Here is a 19,344-nt window from a genome sequence, read left to right on the forward strand (position 1 = left end):
TGATGGAAGTTTTGCGAGGAGCGCCTTGTGCCACACCCGATCAAAGGCCTTCGCTATATCCAGGCTAACTGCCAGGCCTTCCCCCTTGCTTTTAATAGCCGCCGCCTATCTATGTGTTAGGTATACCAGAAGATCGCCAGTCGACCGACCATGGCGAAAGCCGTACTGCCGGTCGTTGATCAAGTGGTGACCCTCAAGTTATACCAAGAGCTGGCGGCTTTATATTTTGCCGTATGGGCCAGGGTGTCATTCCTCATGTGCAACGGCGGCATGGACGGCTGGTTGAAGTAACCAAGAGCAGCTTTCGATAACGATCAGAACTTGCGTGTTCCGGTCGGGTAACTGGAAAGCTGCTCGCCAATTTTGACGACGTGCTTCGATTTCGCACCGGCGATTTGTCGCTTAAAAAATCTGGAGGCACGGTTATATTTCCTCTTCAGAACTTTGCAGTTCGGATCCTTTGAGCCCAGCGCCGCAACCCAAGTTCGATACGCCTGTTTTTTGCAGACAGATGCTGCTTTAACTGACGCATCGAACCAGGGCTGTGATCTGCCACCGATCGGTACTACAGAGCTTGGTATAAAAATATCCATGCCCTGCAGTATCACATCGGCTACTGCAACGGCGCAGGCACTAGGATCATCTGAAAGGAAACAAACCCTGCCCCAAGGGTAGGATGCAAAAAAGGAACGCATCCTATCCCAATCTGCTGACTTGTAGTGCCAAACGCGGCGGGTCGCTGGTGGTCTGCGACGTTGGCGTCGGATAGGCACTACACTCCTGACCAGGCAATGGTCGGACGTTCTGAGAGGGGCGTCGACAGAGACCTGGTAACCATCGGGATGTGTAGTCAGAAGAAGATCTAATAAGGACAGCATGTGGCTATCCACATCCGGAAGCAGCGTTGGCGACTCAACCAATGCAAAATTATGCACAGATCGCCCTGCGTAGTCTGTAGTACGTGATCCAAGCCATTCGGCATTGTGCCCGTTGAAATCACCCAAGACTACGATTTCAGCGGAGGGGATCTGAGCAAGCACGTCATCAAATGCCGCTTGAACGCAGCCCATGAGGTGACCCGTTTCTGCGTTACCACTATGGGACCTGTAGACACACGCATAGATGCGGACGCGGTCCTCTAAATCTACGCGGAGCCAGAGAGTGGACAGGTCCCTACCCTCAAAATTGCCGAGATGGCGACAGCAGATATCCTCCCTAACGTACACACATACCCCGGCATGAGGCAAAAAATTGTGTTCAATTTTGTATCCGGGGTACGTTAAATATGACGTATCGCTAGGTCGAGATATCTGCGTCTCCGTAAGGAAACACAAGGCCGGCTGCACCGTCTCAAGGTGGTGGTGGACGGCGTTTAAACGGGTGTAGTCGCCTCTTACGACATCTTGGACCTGGGACTACCCTATTCTTTTTACGCCCCGGGGCAGCACAGGGCATAATTAAAAATATAAATTAAATTATCTTAACAATTAAATTTTTACTTAATACAAATAAAGTAATATTTATGAAAATTATTATTTATCAATTCTAATTAAAAATATTAATACTGAAAAAGGCGTTGACGCTCCATCACTAACATTATAAAGTTTAATGTTTGTTTGTTTTAACTCAACTCCACTCGAACAACCGGATTATAACAATATTTTTATTTAAGACAGGGATACTAAAACCGGAACAAAAAATGGTGTTAGCTGTGTTTCACTGTTTAGTTTCTTAAATATAAATCATTACGTAGATATGCATAACGTCATTCGTTCTAACTATAAAATTGTTGACAATTATTAGACAATAGATAAAAAAAAACTCCGCGATGATTAGATAAGATCTTTTGTAAATAAACTACAGAAATTTTTAAGTAATAACCCTTGACAGCCCAAACAAAATACTATCACTTCTATGAGAGTAACTGAGAGTTGAACGAAGCATACAAGATTTTATCAACGATACGTCACTCGAACGGTTGGCTAAGTTGGAAAGAGCGCTCGCACGGAACACGAGAGGTCGCGGGTTCGAGTCCCGCATCGTTAATAATGATAAATAATGAAAACGAAATTTTGTTTTCATATTTTAATTATGTAATTTATCCCAGAAGTGAGTGCTATCACTTTAAAACATAATAAATTGCTTAATCCAGTCTGGTATTTGCTAAGTAGCCGGGAAGTGCGGGAAATGGGAATACGGATTGGATCGGGGAAGCAGTGCTTTTTATTGGTCAATTTTGATTTGTCAGCCTAGACTTGGACATAATATAGATAGCGGCTTACTCTCTGAACTTGTAGATTATATAGTCACACCACTTGCAAGATTATCCCCACGATACAGTCTCCGACTAGTCATGACATGACAATTACAATTTAGTCATATAGGTATATAAGCTTGTAAAATATTTCAACTTAATGTAATTTAATGACGACGAATTTGTAGAAAGATCGATTTAAATAAATTATTCTTATACAACGAATATTTGCCGACTGGATATTGAAAGTACTAGTTAACTAAGTCTGTGTATAAAAACAAAACAAAATTAATTAATCCAAACAATAAAAATAATCTTTTGGAATTTGGCGCCATATTTAAACATGAGGAATTAGCACCTTATTTGGTCACATGAGGTTTTTTTTTAAATAAATATAAAAAGCGCGTGCTAATTTAGAATAATTTGTAAATCATGTTTGTTTTTAATTATATTAATTGAATTAAGTCGAAATTCAAAATTCAAATCCGAAAGCTTTCTATGATATGATTTTAAAATCGATCCAGAAAGGGCTGTGAAACAATTGAACACAGAAATCAATTGGAGTCACCCAGCGGGAGCTCCGCTCAGCTTCACTCAATAGTATATTTGTATTATAATTCAAATTCAAATATTTTTATTCAAAATAGGATTTAAAATCACTTATTGAACGTCAAAAACTACCACCCATTCAAAAGAGACTGCCTCAGACTTGAGAAGAATGGGCGCAAGAAACTCGGCGGGCTTTTTTTTTATATAAAATATGAATAACAATGTGATATCGTACAATAAACATTTATAATTAAAGAGCCTGAGGTGGTGTCATTAAGAAAATCGTTTATGCTATAATAACCTTGCCCACGCAATCGTTTTTTAACAATTATTTTAAATTTCGTAACACATTTGTTTTGTACATTTTCTGGGATCATATTGTAGAAGCATATACATCGCCCAACAAAAGACTTACTAACTCGACCCAACCGAGTAGTAGATATAACAAGTTTATGTTTGTTCCTCGTGTTCACATTATGAATGTCACAGTTTCTAGAAGATTCCTCAATGTGCTTATACATAACATTAATGTACGTACAAGGTGGTGTCGATATCGGAGGTGCGTGTCCGCGCGGCGACGCAGACGTTGCTAGTGGGTCGGCCGGGCCGCGTGTGGGTAGAAGCGGGCGGACTGAGTACACGTGCACTCGCGGCGTTGGTGCCCGCACCGCGAGCCACGTGGTCGCTGCGGGAAGCCGCACTGGCAACGCTACACTCTACACACGCCGCACATGCGACAGGTGACAAATACTAATTATTTTTACACAAATAAAATTTGAAAATAAAATTTTATGAACGATGCGGGACTCGTACCCACGACCTCTTAAACCTATAAAGGTTACTATAATATAAATGACTTTCTTGATGATTCCACAGATTGGGAATGGTACGACCGCCTTTAGGCTATTAAATAATATATTGTACAATATAAGTATGTTAACATATTTTTGATGAAAGAAAAGCCCGCTGAGTTAGTTGCGATGTTTCTTCTCAAGTCTGAGGCATTCTTTTTGGAATAGGTGGTAGTTTTTGACTTTCAATAAGTGATGTCATATAATACTTTGAATAAAATTATTTGAACAATTTGTAATGTTTTTAAAGTGATAACCCTCACTTCGTGGATTAATACACCAATAAAATTTGAAACAAAATTTTATGAACGATGCGGGACTCGAGCCCACGACCTCTCTCTTCCAATTGAGATAACCTGTGAATTCATAGAAGAATTCCTAGGAGTGAGGGTTATCACTTTAAAAACATAACAAATTGTCTAGATTTACAAGAGCGACATCTCAAGTCAATTAGCTAATATGCAAATATTGGGGTTGAGCAGGTTGTCAACTGTAAAGTAGATCCTGTGGATGAAGCCACAACCTGAGAGTTGAATAAAGCAGGCAAGATTCTATGACGATACGTCACTCGAACGGTTAGCTCAGTTGGAAGAGAGAGGTCGTGGGTTCGAGCCCCGAATCGTTCATGTTCAAATATTTTTATTCAAAATAAGATATGACATCACTTATTGAAAGTTAAAAACTACCACCTTTTCCAAAAAGAATGCCTCAGACTTGAGAAGAAACAACGCAACAAACTCAGCGGGCTTTTTTTTCATCAAAAATATGTTAACAATGTAATATTGTATAATTAAACTTATATTTATTAGCCTAAAGGCGGTCGTTCCGTTCCCAATCTGTTGAATCATCAAGAAAGTCATTTATGTTATAGTAACCTTTACCACACAGACGTTTTTTTAACAATTCTTTTGAATATCGTAGTACTTTTGTTTTGCACATTTTCTGGGATCTTGTTGTAAAAATATCGCCCCACAAAAGACTTACTAACCCGACTTAGCCGAGTAGTAGGCAGAACAAGTTTATGTTTGTTCCTCGTATTAACATTATGATTGTCACTGTTTCTAGCAAATTCTTCAATATGCTTATGAACATATAGAACATTATCAAGAATATATTGAAAGGCAACAGTCAAAATTTTTATTTCTTTAAATTTTTCTCTTAATAATTCTTCTCGACCTAGGTTATAAATAGCGCAAATAGCGCTCTTTTGCAACAAAGATGGTATTAATATCGGCTGCACTGCCCCAATCCTTAATAATAATAATATCTTTTATTTGACACACACACGATACATTACATTGCTAGAAAAATAAGAAAAAAAAATTATAACTAAACTCTTGTAACACATATGCCTACTGAACCACAACCAATTGACGGAATTCAATATATTTCAATATGTATAAAAATAATTTAATGATATTTAAATAAACGTTGTTTGTAAAATTGGTCTTTCTACAAACTCTTCAAATATTTATATACACATACCATACCTATAAGATATATCTAATTTTATATAAAATATACATACGCACATAAATACATATTGTAGGTATCATTTATTACGTGTACTAGTTAGACCCAGTATGGATAGCAAAAGTTTATTGTGTGATTTTAATTTGAATTCTTTAAATTTTGTGACTATTTTACTACTATTTTAATAACAATCTTTATAATAATGACAATAGTGTCAATGGGTATTGCAAGGCCTTGTGCAAAGGCTTGATCGGAATGTGTGTATTCATTTAAAGATGTAAACAGTCAATGGTCCTATAAGAGAAGAATGTACCTATAAGGTATATTATATTGTAATTTCAGCCGAAAGTCGCCTATGGCAGAACAACGGCCTCTCCCAATTATATTATATATTTGACCAAAATTTTATTTTTGGTTACAGACATAATGGAGAGAAGCACAGCAGAAGGATTGTCGATACGCGTGGTTCCGTTGAAGCCAGGCTTAATTACAATAGACGTTAAAATTCGTAATTTGGGACAGGTAAGTTCTCCAGCAATATTTTTTATTATTAAATATTTTGAGTATTACATACTGTGATTGAAGAGTCCTCGGGAGCCATCATTTTTGGTAATTTTGACACACTTGTCACAGGTGGACACACTTGTGAAACCCCACCACTGCTGTGACATCAATTTTTTTTTCAATTCTGTTTTTATACGTAAAAAAATGTAAAGCTATTTTCAAAATTTTACTATTTAAACCTACATAGCCCTTATAAAATAAGATCGAGTTAGAAATTCTTTATATTTTTTTGGTATTTTAGAATTTAGTATTTGACGTCACAATGCTTTTGATGCCAATGTCCCTTGACCAGAAATGTCACATTTCATTGGAAATCTGCTCCCTTAACGTGTGACGTAATATAAGGAGGACCCCTTACTAAAAGGTGGCCAATACTCTCATCGGTCCTCATAAGAATCACAGTGTCGAAATAATAATGAAGCAATTATCTTTCAGATGTCAGAAAGTCGTTCATGGGACAGTACAATAGAAATATTCGGCATCGCAGACATTGTACCGTCTGTGGAGGGACTGAAGACCGGATTCGTTAGCGATCGCTTGTCAGTAGCGGTGGGGGCGACTGTGAAGTTGAACTCGGTGCCCCGGAGTACCTGGGTGGCGTATGAAGATGGAGCCTTCGATATGAGGCCCAACGGAGAGCTGATCGCGTTGAAACCGGGACGGGGCGTCGCTCTGGCCAGACATAGGGACGAGAGGAACAATATTGATCGAGAAACTGTAAGTCTTAAAGGAATTGTTACCCGTGTAATAGGAAATATGCATGTAATAATTTACTAGACTTTTCTTCCCATAAATATTTATTGTGACGTCATACAAGGACGGCAAAATATGGCGGAGTTGAAACAGGTCAGATTTAATCGATGTTTCAAATATTATTTTAAAATTAATGAAAATCAACATATTATATTGTATTATAAGGAGGTAATAAAATTAAAAAAAAAAAACATAATATTTCCTGTTACGATATCTTAAATGTAATTATTGCAGTAACCAAACATTATTTAGTCATCCTGACGTTCGCGTTTACGCCATAGATTCAAGCAGGCTATGTGAAACACAACTTTTTCACTCTGAAAGAGAACAAATATGAAACAGTACTTCATTACACCTTCTCCTGGACTAGCACCAACTCTTGCATACATGCTCTCTAAATATTATTTCTTTCAATTTGGCCCCTTTTAATACATCCCCGGCCTGGTAATGGAATGTCCGCCTATTCATCAATCCACTGTAAACTGTAATTATGCACGCATTTTGTCAATATTAAACTTTATATCATCAAAAAAGCACAGTTTACGATGACGCAAGGGCCAGCCATCGCTATATACAAAGCAAGTTAACGATCCGCCCCACCACGTCGCAACTAAATTTTGGGACATATTCCAAGTAGGGGTTAAATCACTAAAAAATTCAAATAGTTTTTTTCACATATTTAATATCAACATGGATTTTAGGTTGTTCACGTGGAGGTGGCAATACCTCAGTACTGCACCGCCGAGCCGAGCAATGACGAGGATTCGTCCATTCGGGTCGTACTCCGGGACCACATAGGCCGAGAGCTCGTCGCGCCGCAAGCTAATGTATCAGTTCTCCCGCCGTACTCGGCACACATACGTCGCTCCAACAGGTAAAACATTTTCAAATGATTCTTCATTTAAAATTATATTGTGTAGATCTCCTATGAAATTCAGAAAGTCATTTGCTTTGTATGATGAAATACAGTCCTGTTAATGGGCTCATTAGGGCTGGCTTACTCGCCTAGATAGAAGTGCCTAAATGAACTCAAAGGAATTTATAAGCCATGCTTTTAAAACAAAATCACTTAATTCGTGTAGGTCGAGGAAATGAGACTTATGAATGTCAAAAGTTTTCTTTCTTCTTTTTTATATTTATCGCCACTTCGGAAAGGGTTGAGCTTTAATAAGAAGAAGTGGCATTTGAGTTTAGACGCCTGTTAATGGGCTGAATTTAACTCTAATTTATAGAGCATGCTTTGAGTCTGCGAAGCGTATGGGAATAACATTAGTTTTCATAAGTACCGGCATAATTTACTTGGCAAGCGGTTAACGGTTTGTTACTGAATTTAACACTGTACGGTCGGTGGCTCTTTCAGGGTTTTCGTGGCCTGGATTCACAATGATATATGGACCCGTGTTTTTTATATGCAACGGCCGCGATTTTTGGTGACCCAGTCGGAGAGTGTAGCACTAATATTGATAGTTGCATGTTATATGTTGATCTACAATAGTTTGGTTTTTTTAATTTATTGCTTTTATTTATGAAAATAAGGGACGACACGAGCGAGACGTCCAGCTGATGGTAATTGAAAAACCCCAAAAATTCAGAGCGGCACTACAAGTGCGCTCGTCACCTTGAGACATAAGATGTTAAGTCTCATTTGCCCAGTAATTTCACTGGCTTCGGCGCCCTTCAGACCGAAACACAGTAATGCTAACACATGACTGCTTCACGGTAGAAATAGGCGCTGTTGTGGTACCCATAATCTAGCCGGCATCCTGTGCAAAGGAGCCTCCCACTGGTAAAAATTGCTACATGATTTTTAAATTTCAGTGCGTATGGAAGCGAATTATTGGTATCTGGCGTAGAAGGTGCCGGTGCGTTCATAGGCTTCCAGAGTTCCGTATTCGGACACACAGTCACTGATGAAGTGTGGGTCGAGATGTCTGAAGCAGACGGCAATTCTATTGTTGGTATGTTGCTTGTGTTATTTAAAAAATATAAAAATTGCGTGCGTACAAAGTACACATGTCAGAAGTGAAACTTCTTTGGCAAACAAATTTTTAAATCTCTTTTATATTTATACTGATCTAAAGCATTAGATTTCCGAGACTTTGAGGGAGGGAAAAAGGAAGATATGAATTAAGAAAAAAATGTAGATTAACAAAAAGATAAGAAATATATTACTCTGAACAACTGACTTATATACAAATTTTTCACAATTTTTTTATTTAATTGAAAAGTTAAATTATATTATTATATAATTTAATTTTTCTATATTTATTATTTTATTTTACGCTCTCTCCCCACTCTCGCTCCATAGCTATGTGCCTTATTCTTCATGCGTTCACCCTTTGTCACTCTCCCTCAATCGGTCTCAATCTCTCCCTCTCTCAGACAAAATCGTACCACATTTTCTTGTCACTAATATTATTATTATTGCGTTTCATCTGTAAAAAAATACCCTCGTGCGCGGAAAGAAGTTTCAGTTCAAAATAATATTAATTATAGACTCGTAAGTGGTCACCATGATCAGGTTTATGTGATATAGATGAGGACAAAGGGAATTCAAAATACGTCTATGTATAATTACTTATGCTTCAAAACTTGAAATGTTTTGATGCAATGATATCATTCGCCGCCAGGCTTGGGAGCGATTGCTCAACATAAATTGAAGTTTGTAACCAAAATTTATGAACAATGCGGGACTCGAACTCGCGACCTCTCGGGTTCCGTCCGAGCTTGTATGTCTTGTTCAACTCTCAGGGTGTGGCTCCGTCATATAACAGGTTACAAATTGAATTTAATTTATCCCAGAAGTGAGTCTTTATTTTATAAATGAAGTGTTGTTATTTTCATACGATAATAAAATTGAATAACATAAACACGAAAACACTCAATTACCCACACCCTCACTCGCCTACACTTACACATACACACAGACACACACACACCTCTTAAATACTATTATTATTAACGTATGTAATAATACTAACATAAAAAAAACATTGCGTGCGTACAAAGTACACCTGTCAGAAGTGAAACCTGCATGGTGCATGAACCTCTAAACTGCATATGAATTCCTGGTACGTGTTGCTAGGATGACACATGATTTCAACCGCTATGAAAGACATACCTACCACCACTAATAATAATATGTTCTACTGGTGTCTATGTAGTAATACGTCGTGCGCTTGGAGTCAGAATATATTAAGGGAAGGTATACTCGCGCCATACTTAAGACAATCTCTTCTTTAACTATGATCGCCTGGTACCAAAACATTGTATTATGTTTCCTATCTCATTATCTCCCATGTTTAATATTATGAATTGATGTGACTGCTTAAAATCTTCAAATCACAACGATGATAAAGAAGTTTTCACTTCAATAGTATGCATATTTCTGTCTCATTCTTTGCTTCATCCTAAACATTTTTGTATTTGTGTCTCTTACCTGTCGTTATTTCCGTTGCATCCGGTTTGAAATCACAACGATTCTAAAGAAGTTTCACTTCAAAAACAGATGTATTCCTATTAATGTTTTGTTATTATTATTCTTAATCCTAAATTGGCATATTGGTAAACTTATTTGTAATGTCTATTGTAATCTATCTATATATATAAAAATGAATTGCTGTTCGTTAGTCTCGCTAAAACTCGAGAACGGCTGGACGGATTTGGCTAATTTTGGTCTTGATTTATTTGTGGAAGTCCAAAGAAGGTTTAAAAGGTGAATAAATAGGAAAATGCTGCTAAATAAAAACAACAAATTTGTTTTTTCTTTGATGTGTCCATTCATAATTTCTATGAGAGAATTTACTGACGCACGGTTTGACAGTTCTGCTGTGAAACAATGTCATTACGACAGCAGGGTGCATATTTTACGAAGTAATTTTTGATGTTATGATATATTATTGATAAAATCATATAAAAATATTATTTTATCTGGGTGCATACCTTTTAATAAAGATATTATTATTATTATTATATTATTATTTATTATATACAGAAGAACCAACGTCTGTCGGGTCAGCTAGTGTTATATAAAGCTGTTGGATCATTAGTAAATAAATAAATTGTTTTATTGTATTTTTTTTTATTCGAATAGCTGTGAGTGAGTTTGAAACTTGCAGGTGTGGGTAGTTTCGCAATTTGCTTGGAAGGTGTGGGTTGGCGACCGTCGTCTGCGGGGGTGCAAGTATTGGCGGGAGCGGGCGTGTCGCTCGCGCTTCTCACTCGGGACACGTCCGGGCGCCACGTGCTCAAGCTGGACAGACCTCCAATACAATTCACTATACACCAAGTGCCTGTGCAAAAGGTATCAATATACTCTCATCAAGTGTTGCCGGCTAGATTAAGGGTACCACAACGGCGTCTATTTCTGCCGTGAAGTAGTACAACATTAGGTCAGAAGGGCGCCGTAGCTAGTGAAATTACTGGGCAAACGAGACTTCTTTGTCTCGAGGAGATGAGCGCAACTGTAGTGACGCTGAAAATTTTTGTTTTTCCAGAATCCTGAGTGGCACTGCTTTGTTATGGGCTGGGCGTATCAATTACCATCAGATGAACGTCCTGCTCGTCTAGTCCCTTATTGTCATGTAAATGTTAAGAAGTATGGTATAATATCTCCCATCGTGCTAATAACCGCGAGTGCCTCTCACTGCGGTGCTGACTCTTTTATTCTGGCACTCATACCCAAAAGGCTATTTTTAAAAAAATTGGTGACAGCTAAAATACATTATTAACCAAAAAGGACTGTTAACGGCCAACTATATAGCTAGTGCCATACCTAGATGAACTAATACCGACAGTATGGCATTCGCCATGGTCGAACGGCTAGCGATGTTCTGGTATAACTTTTTTATGGAAAAAAAGACGAACGAGCGTACGGGCTACCTGGTGTTAAGTGATCACCGCCGCCCACATTCTTTTGCAACACCAGAGAAATCACAGGAGCGTCGCCGGCCTTTGAGGAAGGTATACGCGCTTTTTAAGAAGGTACCCATGTCGTATCGTCCCGGAAACACCGCACTAGAAAGCTCATTCCACAGCTGTGTGTGGAAAAAAGCTTGAAAACCGCACTGTAAAACTAATGTAGATGGGCGACAGCTATCGAAAACAAGGGGAAAGACCTTGCAGTTAGTTATAGCGAAGGCATCCGATCGTCTATATGTAGGCAGTATACTATGTCGGATCGGATCAGTTTCATCATATCCGATATTATATTGGATGCCGCCATGTTTTGTAACGCAGATAGATGACAGTACTGGAGATGAAGTAATTGGGTTATCGTCGAAGAGTGCCAGAAGAGAAGCGTATCTTCTATAGACTCCTCTTTTGCATGGAGTGAAATAAACCGTTTCAGTCTTTCGTTACCACTTCCCTTAATGCCTCGCCTAGCATCGGAATACATTGTCTCGGAATGTTGAGAGATTGCCAACTCCACGGTCACCTGAAACCCAACGCCGAATTGGATTCCCAGAAACTGGAGGTCATCAATGGAGCAAGACAATACTTCACATTATAAAGTTTATTGTACGATATTACACTACAATTAATATTTAAAAAAATAGCCCGCTGAGTTTTTTACCCCGTTCTTTTCAGGTCTGAGGCACCATATTTCGAATGGGTGTTAGTTTTTGACGTTCAATAACTGATTTTAAATACTATTTTGAATAATATATTTGAATTTATGATCCGTTACTCCACAGTCATTCTTTCAAGGAACTTTCTATCACGTACAAACAAACTTCGGAAGACTGGCAACGCTCTTGTAATTCTTCTGGTGATGCATGAGAGTAGCGGTGATCACTTTACCTCATGTGGCTTGTTTGTCCATGACTACTTATATCGCTTTTTGGAAGTCGGTGCAAGTTCAATTATTTGATGTTTATTCACTAAAAGTTGTGCCTCAGATTAGAATAGCGGGAGGAAAAAACTCAGTTGGTCTCTTTTAATCAAATTGCATTACAAATTAATTTATTAATTAGTTAGCCTGAGAGCGGTCGCTCCATTCCTTATTTATTTAAATTAAACATAACATGAATCTGGCGTGATTAGATTTCGAGGGCGAAATTTTTCAAGAGAAATCTCAAGGCATCTCACCTATGTGAGGGAGGGTCGAAAAATGGTTAAAATTTCCTCACGTAATTTATGGATGGATTGTAAGAATGGAAGAAGTAATGATAATAGTATGAAATAATGTGTAATACATTTTGTAGATGGAGTTTCTGCCCGGCGATTGGCCGTCCTCTTTCGTGCCGATAGCGATCGGGTCCGAGTTAACATCAAACCCACTGCTGTGTAGCGAGGATCAGAAATACGCGCTCCTCGGCTTGGAGGTCGAGTTGCCTTACATCTGCCGCACTAAGCCGCCACATACGGCTATGTCCACACTTGATATACCCGCTGGTGAGTCTATAAATGAATATAACGAATTTTACTGTAAACGCTCTTGTCATTACTGTGGTAACGTTGAGAAACATGAGCGGTTATAAAGGCAAAATTCGGAACTAACACCCATCCCCGCCCATTGTCACAAAATGTCACACTTCGTCGATCCCCTCCCTCCCCCTTAACGTGTGACGTAATTTATGGACTGCCCTTACTCTTGTAAACTGCTAATAGTTTTTCTAAACTAAAAGTTATATGAACTGGTAATATTGGTGGTAATATTATCAGCAAGCCAGTGGAGAAAAGAATATAGGTTTTGAATGGGAGAAAGTGCACCAACATTGCTTCTATGTTGAATGCCATGTGAAATAATTGTTTGAAGAATACGCTCGGCTCTAATAGATGTCATACGGAACATTTCAAAGGCACTATTTTCAAAGGTGAAATTTATTCGCCTTCTGTAAATTTGTCCCTGACGCCTTGTTTGTAGGAGCAATTCTTCTTGATTGATGAATTCCATAAACTCTACATTTTTGATCAACGAACGAAGCTCCTTCTAATAATTTGTATTTTCAGCTTCATTTTGCAACAGAAACTAGTAAAATTCGCTTACATTACAAATATTTCTCATTATAACAACCAAAACCACTAATAGCTCATTCAATAGTGCACAATAATATTAGCTTATAATTTGTTATGCCATAGGCCACTGGTCATAAAATACCATTACTTAGTTGAGTCCTAAATCACATCATCAAATTTATTGCCAAAAGTATAACTCTGATGTTAAATTAACTCTTTTACAGGTCAACTGGGTTGCTCAATAATCCAATCATCAGAAATAACCCAGCCGCAAGAAATCGACCTGTGCGCTGAATGGGGTGTGTTTAAAACATGTACCAAAGTACAACTTCTACCCAGAATTCAAATCTTGGACACCAAAATTTCACTCCTAAACCCACCAGCTACGTTTACTATACTCGGGCACCCACGGACCTTGAAGCAGATCAGAATCACAACATCTCCGGGATTGAGGGTTGAGCAAACTGTAAAAGATAGTGAAATGATAGTTTTAGTGCAAAGTGATAGCGCTTCGTGCGGCCACGGGTGGGTGAATGTTGCGTCGAGGCTGACTTCGCAGGAGATCAAAGTGGAGGTGGAAAAGGAGTGTGACATTGCCTGTGGGACACTCCTGGGAGCTCTGTTCTCATTACTGAAGCCATACTTGACAACTATTGTGACACTCACTCTTATTGCGGGTGGATATGTTTTTGGTTAGTATTACCTTATTGTCTTAGGTGTTTAAAACTTTTATTAGAGGATAACTTCATAGTCAAACTGTCTTACCACGCAGACATATGAATAAATCAAATTAAAATCACTTTATTCATTGAGATGAAAATGACACTTATGAATGTCGGAAATGGTTAGTATGGTAGCCGAAATATGATACAAATGGTCTAGTTGACCTCCTAACGTTAGGGTTTTCGAATTTGCGTGGCGGTGTGCGCGCATCCTAATAATTACTAATGATAATTTTTCCCTAACACGCTAGAAGTGTAACATCAAAAACTAGTATATTTTTGAAGTACATTTTATTTTTAAAATACATGCAGCCTTGTGAAAATGGTTTGTGGCACAGCGAGACTGTCGCCGGGATTCTCTTATCTGTTGAGATAGCATCTAAGAGAGATAAAATTAAATAATAGTGGTAAAATGTTGTTATTTATTTTCATGCTATCTAATATTTTGCAGTTCAATCAAAACTCCAGAAAAAGGTGCAAATGCGGTTACCAACGGAGCCAGCACATACAGTGTTGCCAGATACACCGCAAAATCGTACGAGGAGTTGGTCAAGAAGTCCTTATGCCTCGAATGGTCAGGCAGCACCAATTTATGGCGACACTAGTATCCCACCCGACTCGAGCTTCTCACCAACATCAAGAATGCATAGAATGTTTTAGTAGCTGTCGGTGAAAAGTGAACTTTATATAATTGTGATAAGTGTTGTTTTTGAAGTGATCTAGAGACAATCAAGACATATTTTTCAAATGGATGTGGTGTGTTAATTTAATGTTCATAATTATTGTGTTGACTATACAAGACCCGAAGGTCTTGAGTATTATAACGTAGAGTATAATGACACTTGAGTTGTCCCAATGTCAATAAATTATTAAAATAATAATAATAAAAAAAATAGTTGCCATAGTGATAATTATTCAATTATCACTTTCCATCAAAAGTACTTTAGATATGTCATGTTCTTGAATTAATTTACTTCAATCAATAGCAGACTTCAAACATACCTCTTATAATAGTTGAGTAGGTTGTGACTTGAAACGAATATATGCCTTTCATTATTTTTTTTGACATTAAGGAACGAGACAAGCAGGACGTTCAGATAATGGTAATTGCAGTGCCGCTCCGGATTCTTGACAAACCCAAAAACTGTAAACGGCACTACAATTGCGCTCGTCACCTTGAGAAATAAGTGTTAAGTCTCATTTGTCCAGTAATTTCACTAGCTTAACACATTACTGCTTCATGGCAGAAATAGGTGCCGTTGTGGCTGCTAGCCGACATCCTGTGCAAAGGAGCCTCCCACTGGTAGATCATTAATGATTCATTATTTATTGCTCAAATTGAAACTCTTAAATATATTAAATTCATAAAGGACCAGAATAAGAAGTATTCAATATGTAAAGTAAAAGTTTCATCAAATTAAAACTGTTTTTGTACTTGTAAGTTTCTTGCAAGTTTCAACCCGACGACTTTTTGTTTAGCAATAAAAACCTTATAGTAATGTTAATAAAACCTATATTTGTTTAAATAAACATACTTGTTTACTATAAAATCTACTAAACAATATTTAATTGATATCTGAATTATTGACAATTAGTTATAAACAATATTCATGAGCGCAGTTGGAATATAGAATATAACAAAATAGAAATAAAATTTAAATGCCAAACACATCAGTAAAGTTAATTAATATTTGACAGTTAGTTATCACACAATAATAATGTGAACATCTTTATTTTATTATTAATTTTTAAGAAAACTTACAGCTAGGTTTCAATTGAAAAATATTACAGATTGACAATTAAAAGTTTTCTCCGGTAAAGAGCTATTTTATGAGTAAACAAGATATACTATACACTTAATATGTAATATTCTATAGTTGTAAGGTCTAACTGTAGAATATTGTCGGGAAGAAATGCCTTTGTGCCTTTAATATGAAACACAAACATTCATGTATCTATAGTATTAGTGGTCAATGTTAGACATTTTATCTTATGAATAACTAGTAAGTGCGTTATAATAGTGACATTGAATCAACACAGGTAGTGCTATCTAACCTTATTCGTAAAAAAATAATTCTAAAATTTAAAGTAAATAATTGAAATTTTCAAACAAACAAATTTCAAGCTGAGCTAGAGGTCCCGGGTTCGAATCCCGGTAGGCGCAATCATTTATATGATGAATATGAATGTTTGTTTCCAAGTCACGTATTTATGTATGTTTAAGTCACAGACTAGTAAAAAATAAGGACTCCCGTGTCACCTTACATAACAGTGTAGCACCAAAACAAGCCGATTAATGTGTAAATACATAGCCGCACAGTTACACTACTACAGGCCGATAGGCGGCCATTATGAGAATTGTCATCGTCTGTAACAGATCAGTTTGCGTCTCAATAAATTTTTTAAAAATGCCATCGTGCGTTATGAAAAAGTGTAAAAACGATACTATATAAGTATTTGTGGCCATATATGATTATTTAAGGGAGAAAAAATTGTGTTACTAGTATCCCCCGTAACCGCACACACACTAGCATAACGGTGCTTCACTTGCTAATATCACGGTGCGGAGTCCTTGTTTTTAAGTATATTGTATTAAATATATTGTTGTCTTGTACCCATAGTAGAGGCTATGCCTAGTTTGGGGCAAGATAATTTGTGTCAAAGTGTGCCAATATTATATTATTGTGTCCAATATTATTATTATACATAATATTTAGGAAAATTAAATTTTAATCATCCTTACGTGGTCATTCATAAGGCAGCACGCACTGTGGAGGACCGCCACACATCCAGATGGTGAGGATGATATCCTAACTTGTGTCGTGTCGTGCGAAGGTGGAATTAGCATCCTGGTGCCAGCACGAAATAGGTGTCAGTGCCTACGTTAGCGCGCGGCTACTAGATTTCTCACAGCATGTTCCGAAATTATATATTTTGAATAATTGATTAATTTAGGTGAATTATGTATTTTATTTTTGAATATTTTCTTAGGATTACGGTTCAGTAGTTATAGCCGTGTGTTTATTTAATGTGTCCATTGAAACAACACGTTGGATATTTAATTTTTATTAATTATAGTTTATTGATATTAGATTGCTGTATTCAAAACATAATGAACACAATTATCATAGTCTTATCATTGTATGTCTAGGGGCTTAGTACTTAGTATTATAAAGTAATTAAATTGTATTTAAAGGTTTAGTTAGTTAGTTAGTTTAGCTGGGCTGCTTACACACTTAGCCTCTTGATTGGGCCATTGTGCGTTTTTTAAAAATGTCTTACTCCAACCAGCCCAGATGTTGGTGATTGGAGTATTTGTGCCCGTTGTTCGGCCACACTGGTGCACTCCATAAGAATGTATTTATTTAAAGGTTGTTTAAATACATATGAAAACAGTCATAAAGATAAACGGTTGTTAGTTAAAAGTGAATCTTCAACAGGCGTCATTATATTCTTGTAACATTGTTCAACATGAAGTGCTTCTTATAAAATATCTATGTTTGTCATCTTAAAAGAAAGGCAATGTCTTAATTATTGTCCATTGCTCATATAAAATTCATTGTACCACTTAAACATATTGATATCGAACTTAAACATATGATGTCGAAGTTATTAATTGGATCATAAATCCTGTGAGTGATGGTCAATTAAGACATATCTATTGAAATGTTTAATTTTGTGTTACTACCAACTGACTATTTTATTGAAGTATTTGAATAATTGTTTTAAACTAAACTTCTAAAGAATCAAGTGTTGATATTCTCAAGTTATGTTAGGCTATTAAAGTATGAACAAAATTGTATATAAATATTTGTATATATAATCAGTGAGTTGTTATCTTAGGCCTTATCCACATTCAAAGAACAATGGCAGTAGAAAGACAGCTAAAGGCTTGCCTTATTTTTACTTGTTTTCAGTGGACTAACTACTGTCTCCATTTGTAAGCATTCTTTTGCCGTTATTCATTTTATGTGGATCGGGGATTTGACTTTATCACAGCTTAACAATACCATTAGAGTAATAAGAATAAGGGACGAGATGAGCAGGACGTGTAGCTGATGGTAATTAATACGCCTTGCCTACTTCAATGCAGTGCCGCTCCGGATTCTTGAAAAACACAAAAATTCTGAGGGGCAATACAATTGTGCTCGTAACCTTGAGACATGATATTACGTCTCATTTGCCCAGTAATTTCACTAGCTACGGCGCCCTTTAATGCTTCTTCTATCTTCGCCTATGGTAACCTCTTGGTAAAATTCCTATAAAATTAACCTAAACTATTATTTGTAGTGAGAGGGAGTGTAATAATAATGAGGAATGTTGTAAAATATGTGTGTTTTGAATTTTAAGTATAAAAGCTCAACTGTGACCTTTTGGTGATAGTGATCACCTGCGAACAGGTGATGATGTTGGTGGGAAAAAATTTGCCATTGTGCCTTTGTATGGTTAACATAAGCTTACATAATATTATTGTATGATTACAATAGAGATTCGATTAACCGGACTAATAATTGTTACTATGAGCCGTTCGGATAATCGAATATCCGGATAAATGAATATTTAATTTAAAGCTATTTGTGTGTATACAAAAAAAAAACAAATTAAATATATATATACCAAAATACAATATGATAAACTATTCTCCAACCATTCCTAAATATGCAGCAATGCACAACATTAATGTTCAAGTTTTCACTTCTGCCGGCCCTCACAGAGTGCAACCCGTTTTTTTTTCTCTACATAATTATAAATATTTCCTTTCATTAATTAAATTTTGTTATAAAATTAGTATACCTCGCTGCGCCCATGGTCTAGTTGGCAGTCTGTATAATCCCGAATCAGTATAACTGAGGTCCGGATAAAAGTCTCTACTGTATGTGTGTTTTCTAAATGTGTTGTGTTTTATTTTTGATTGAATAATGTTATATATATTTTTTAATAACTTAAATATTAATATTATTTCATTACTTAGTAAAGATTTTTCTAATCTTTGGAAGATTTTGTTTTTCTAAGACTATCCAATTTCAGTAGATTCAAATTCAAAATTTTTTATTAAAAATAGGATGTGACATCACTTATTGAAAGTCAAAAAAAACTACCACCCATTCCAAAATGAATGCCTCAGGCTTGAGAAGAATGGGCGCAACAATCTCAGCGGGCTTTTTTTTTCATCAAAAATATGTTTTACAATTAAAGTAACATTTACAAAGTTACATTG

General features: G+C 36.8%; 2 protein-coding genes across 3 annotated transcripts in view; one reads left to right on the forward strand and one right to left on the reverse strand.

Annotated features, from left to right (window-relative positions):
* The window catches only part of LOC126965930 (nuclear pore membrane glycoprotein 210), a 49,842-nt gene extending 34,812 nt beyond the window's left edge, over positions 1-15,030 (forward strand). The window contains exons 20-28 of the mRNA XM_050809724.1: positions 3,345-3,543; positions 5,549-5,649; positions 6,127-6,408; positions 7,146-7,318; positions 8,263-8,402; positions 10,563-10,747; positions 12,651-12,840; positions 13,629-14,096; positions 14,578-15,030. Coding sequence (XP_050665681.1) covers positions 3,345-3,543; positions 5,549-5,649; positions 6,127-6,408; positions 7,146-7,318; positions 8,263-8,402; positions 10,563-10,747; positions 12,651-12,840; positions 13,629-14,096; positions 14,578-14,786 — 1,947 coding nt within the window. The 3' untranslated portion in view covers positions 14,787-15,030. The remainder of the gene's footprint in view (positions 1-3,344; positions 3,544-5,548; positions 5,650-6,126; positions 6,409-7,145; positions 7,319-8,262; positions 8,403-10,562; positions 10,748-12,650; positions 12,841-13,628; positions 14,097-14,577) is intronic.
* LOC126965958 (protein 5NUC-like) overlaps positions 1-19,344 on the reverse strand; it is a 203,257-nt gene that overhangs the window by 70,694 nt on the left and 113,219 nt on the right. The gene's annotated exons all lie outside the window — the stretch shown is intronic.

This window comes from Leptidea sinapis, chromosome 9 (genome assembly GCF_905404315.1).
Source record: "Leptidea sinapis chromosome 9, ilLepSina1.1, whole genome shotgun sequence".
Classification (NCBI taxonomy): domain Eukaryota; kingdom Metazoa; phylum Arthropoda; class Insecta; order Lepidoptera; family Pieridae; genus Leptidea; species Leptidea sinapis.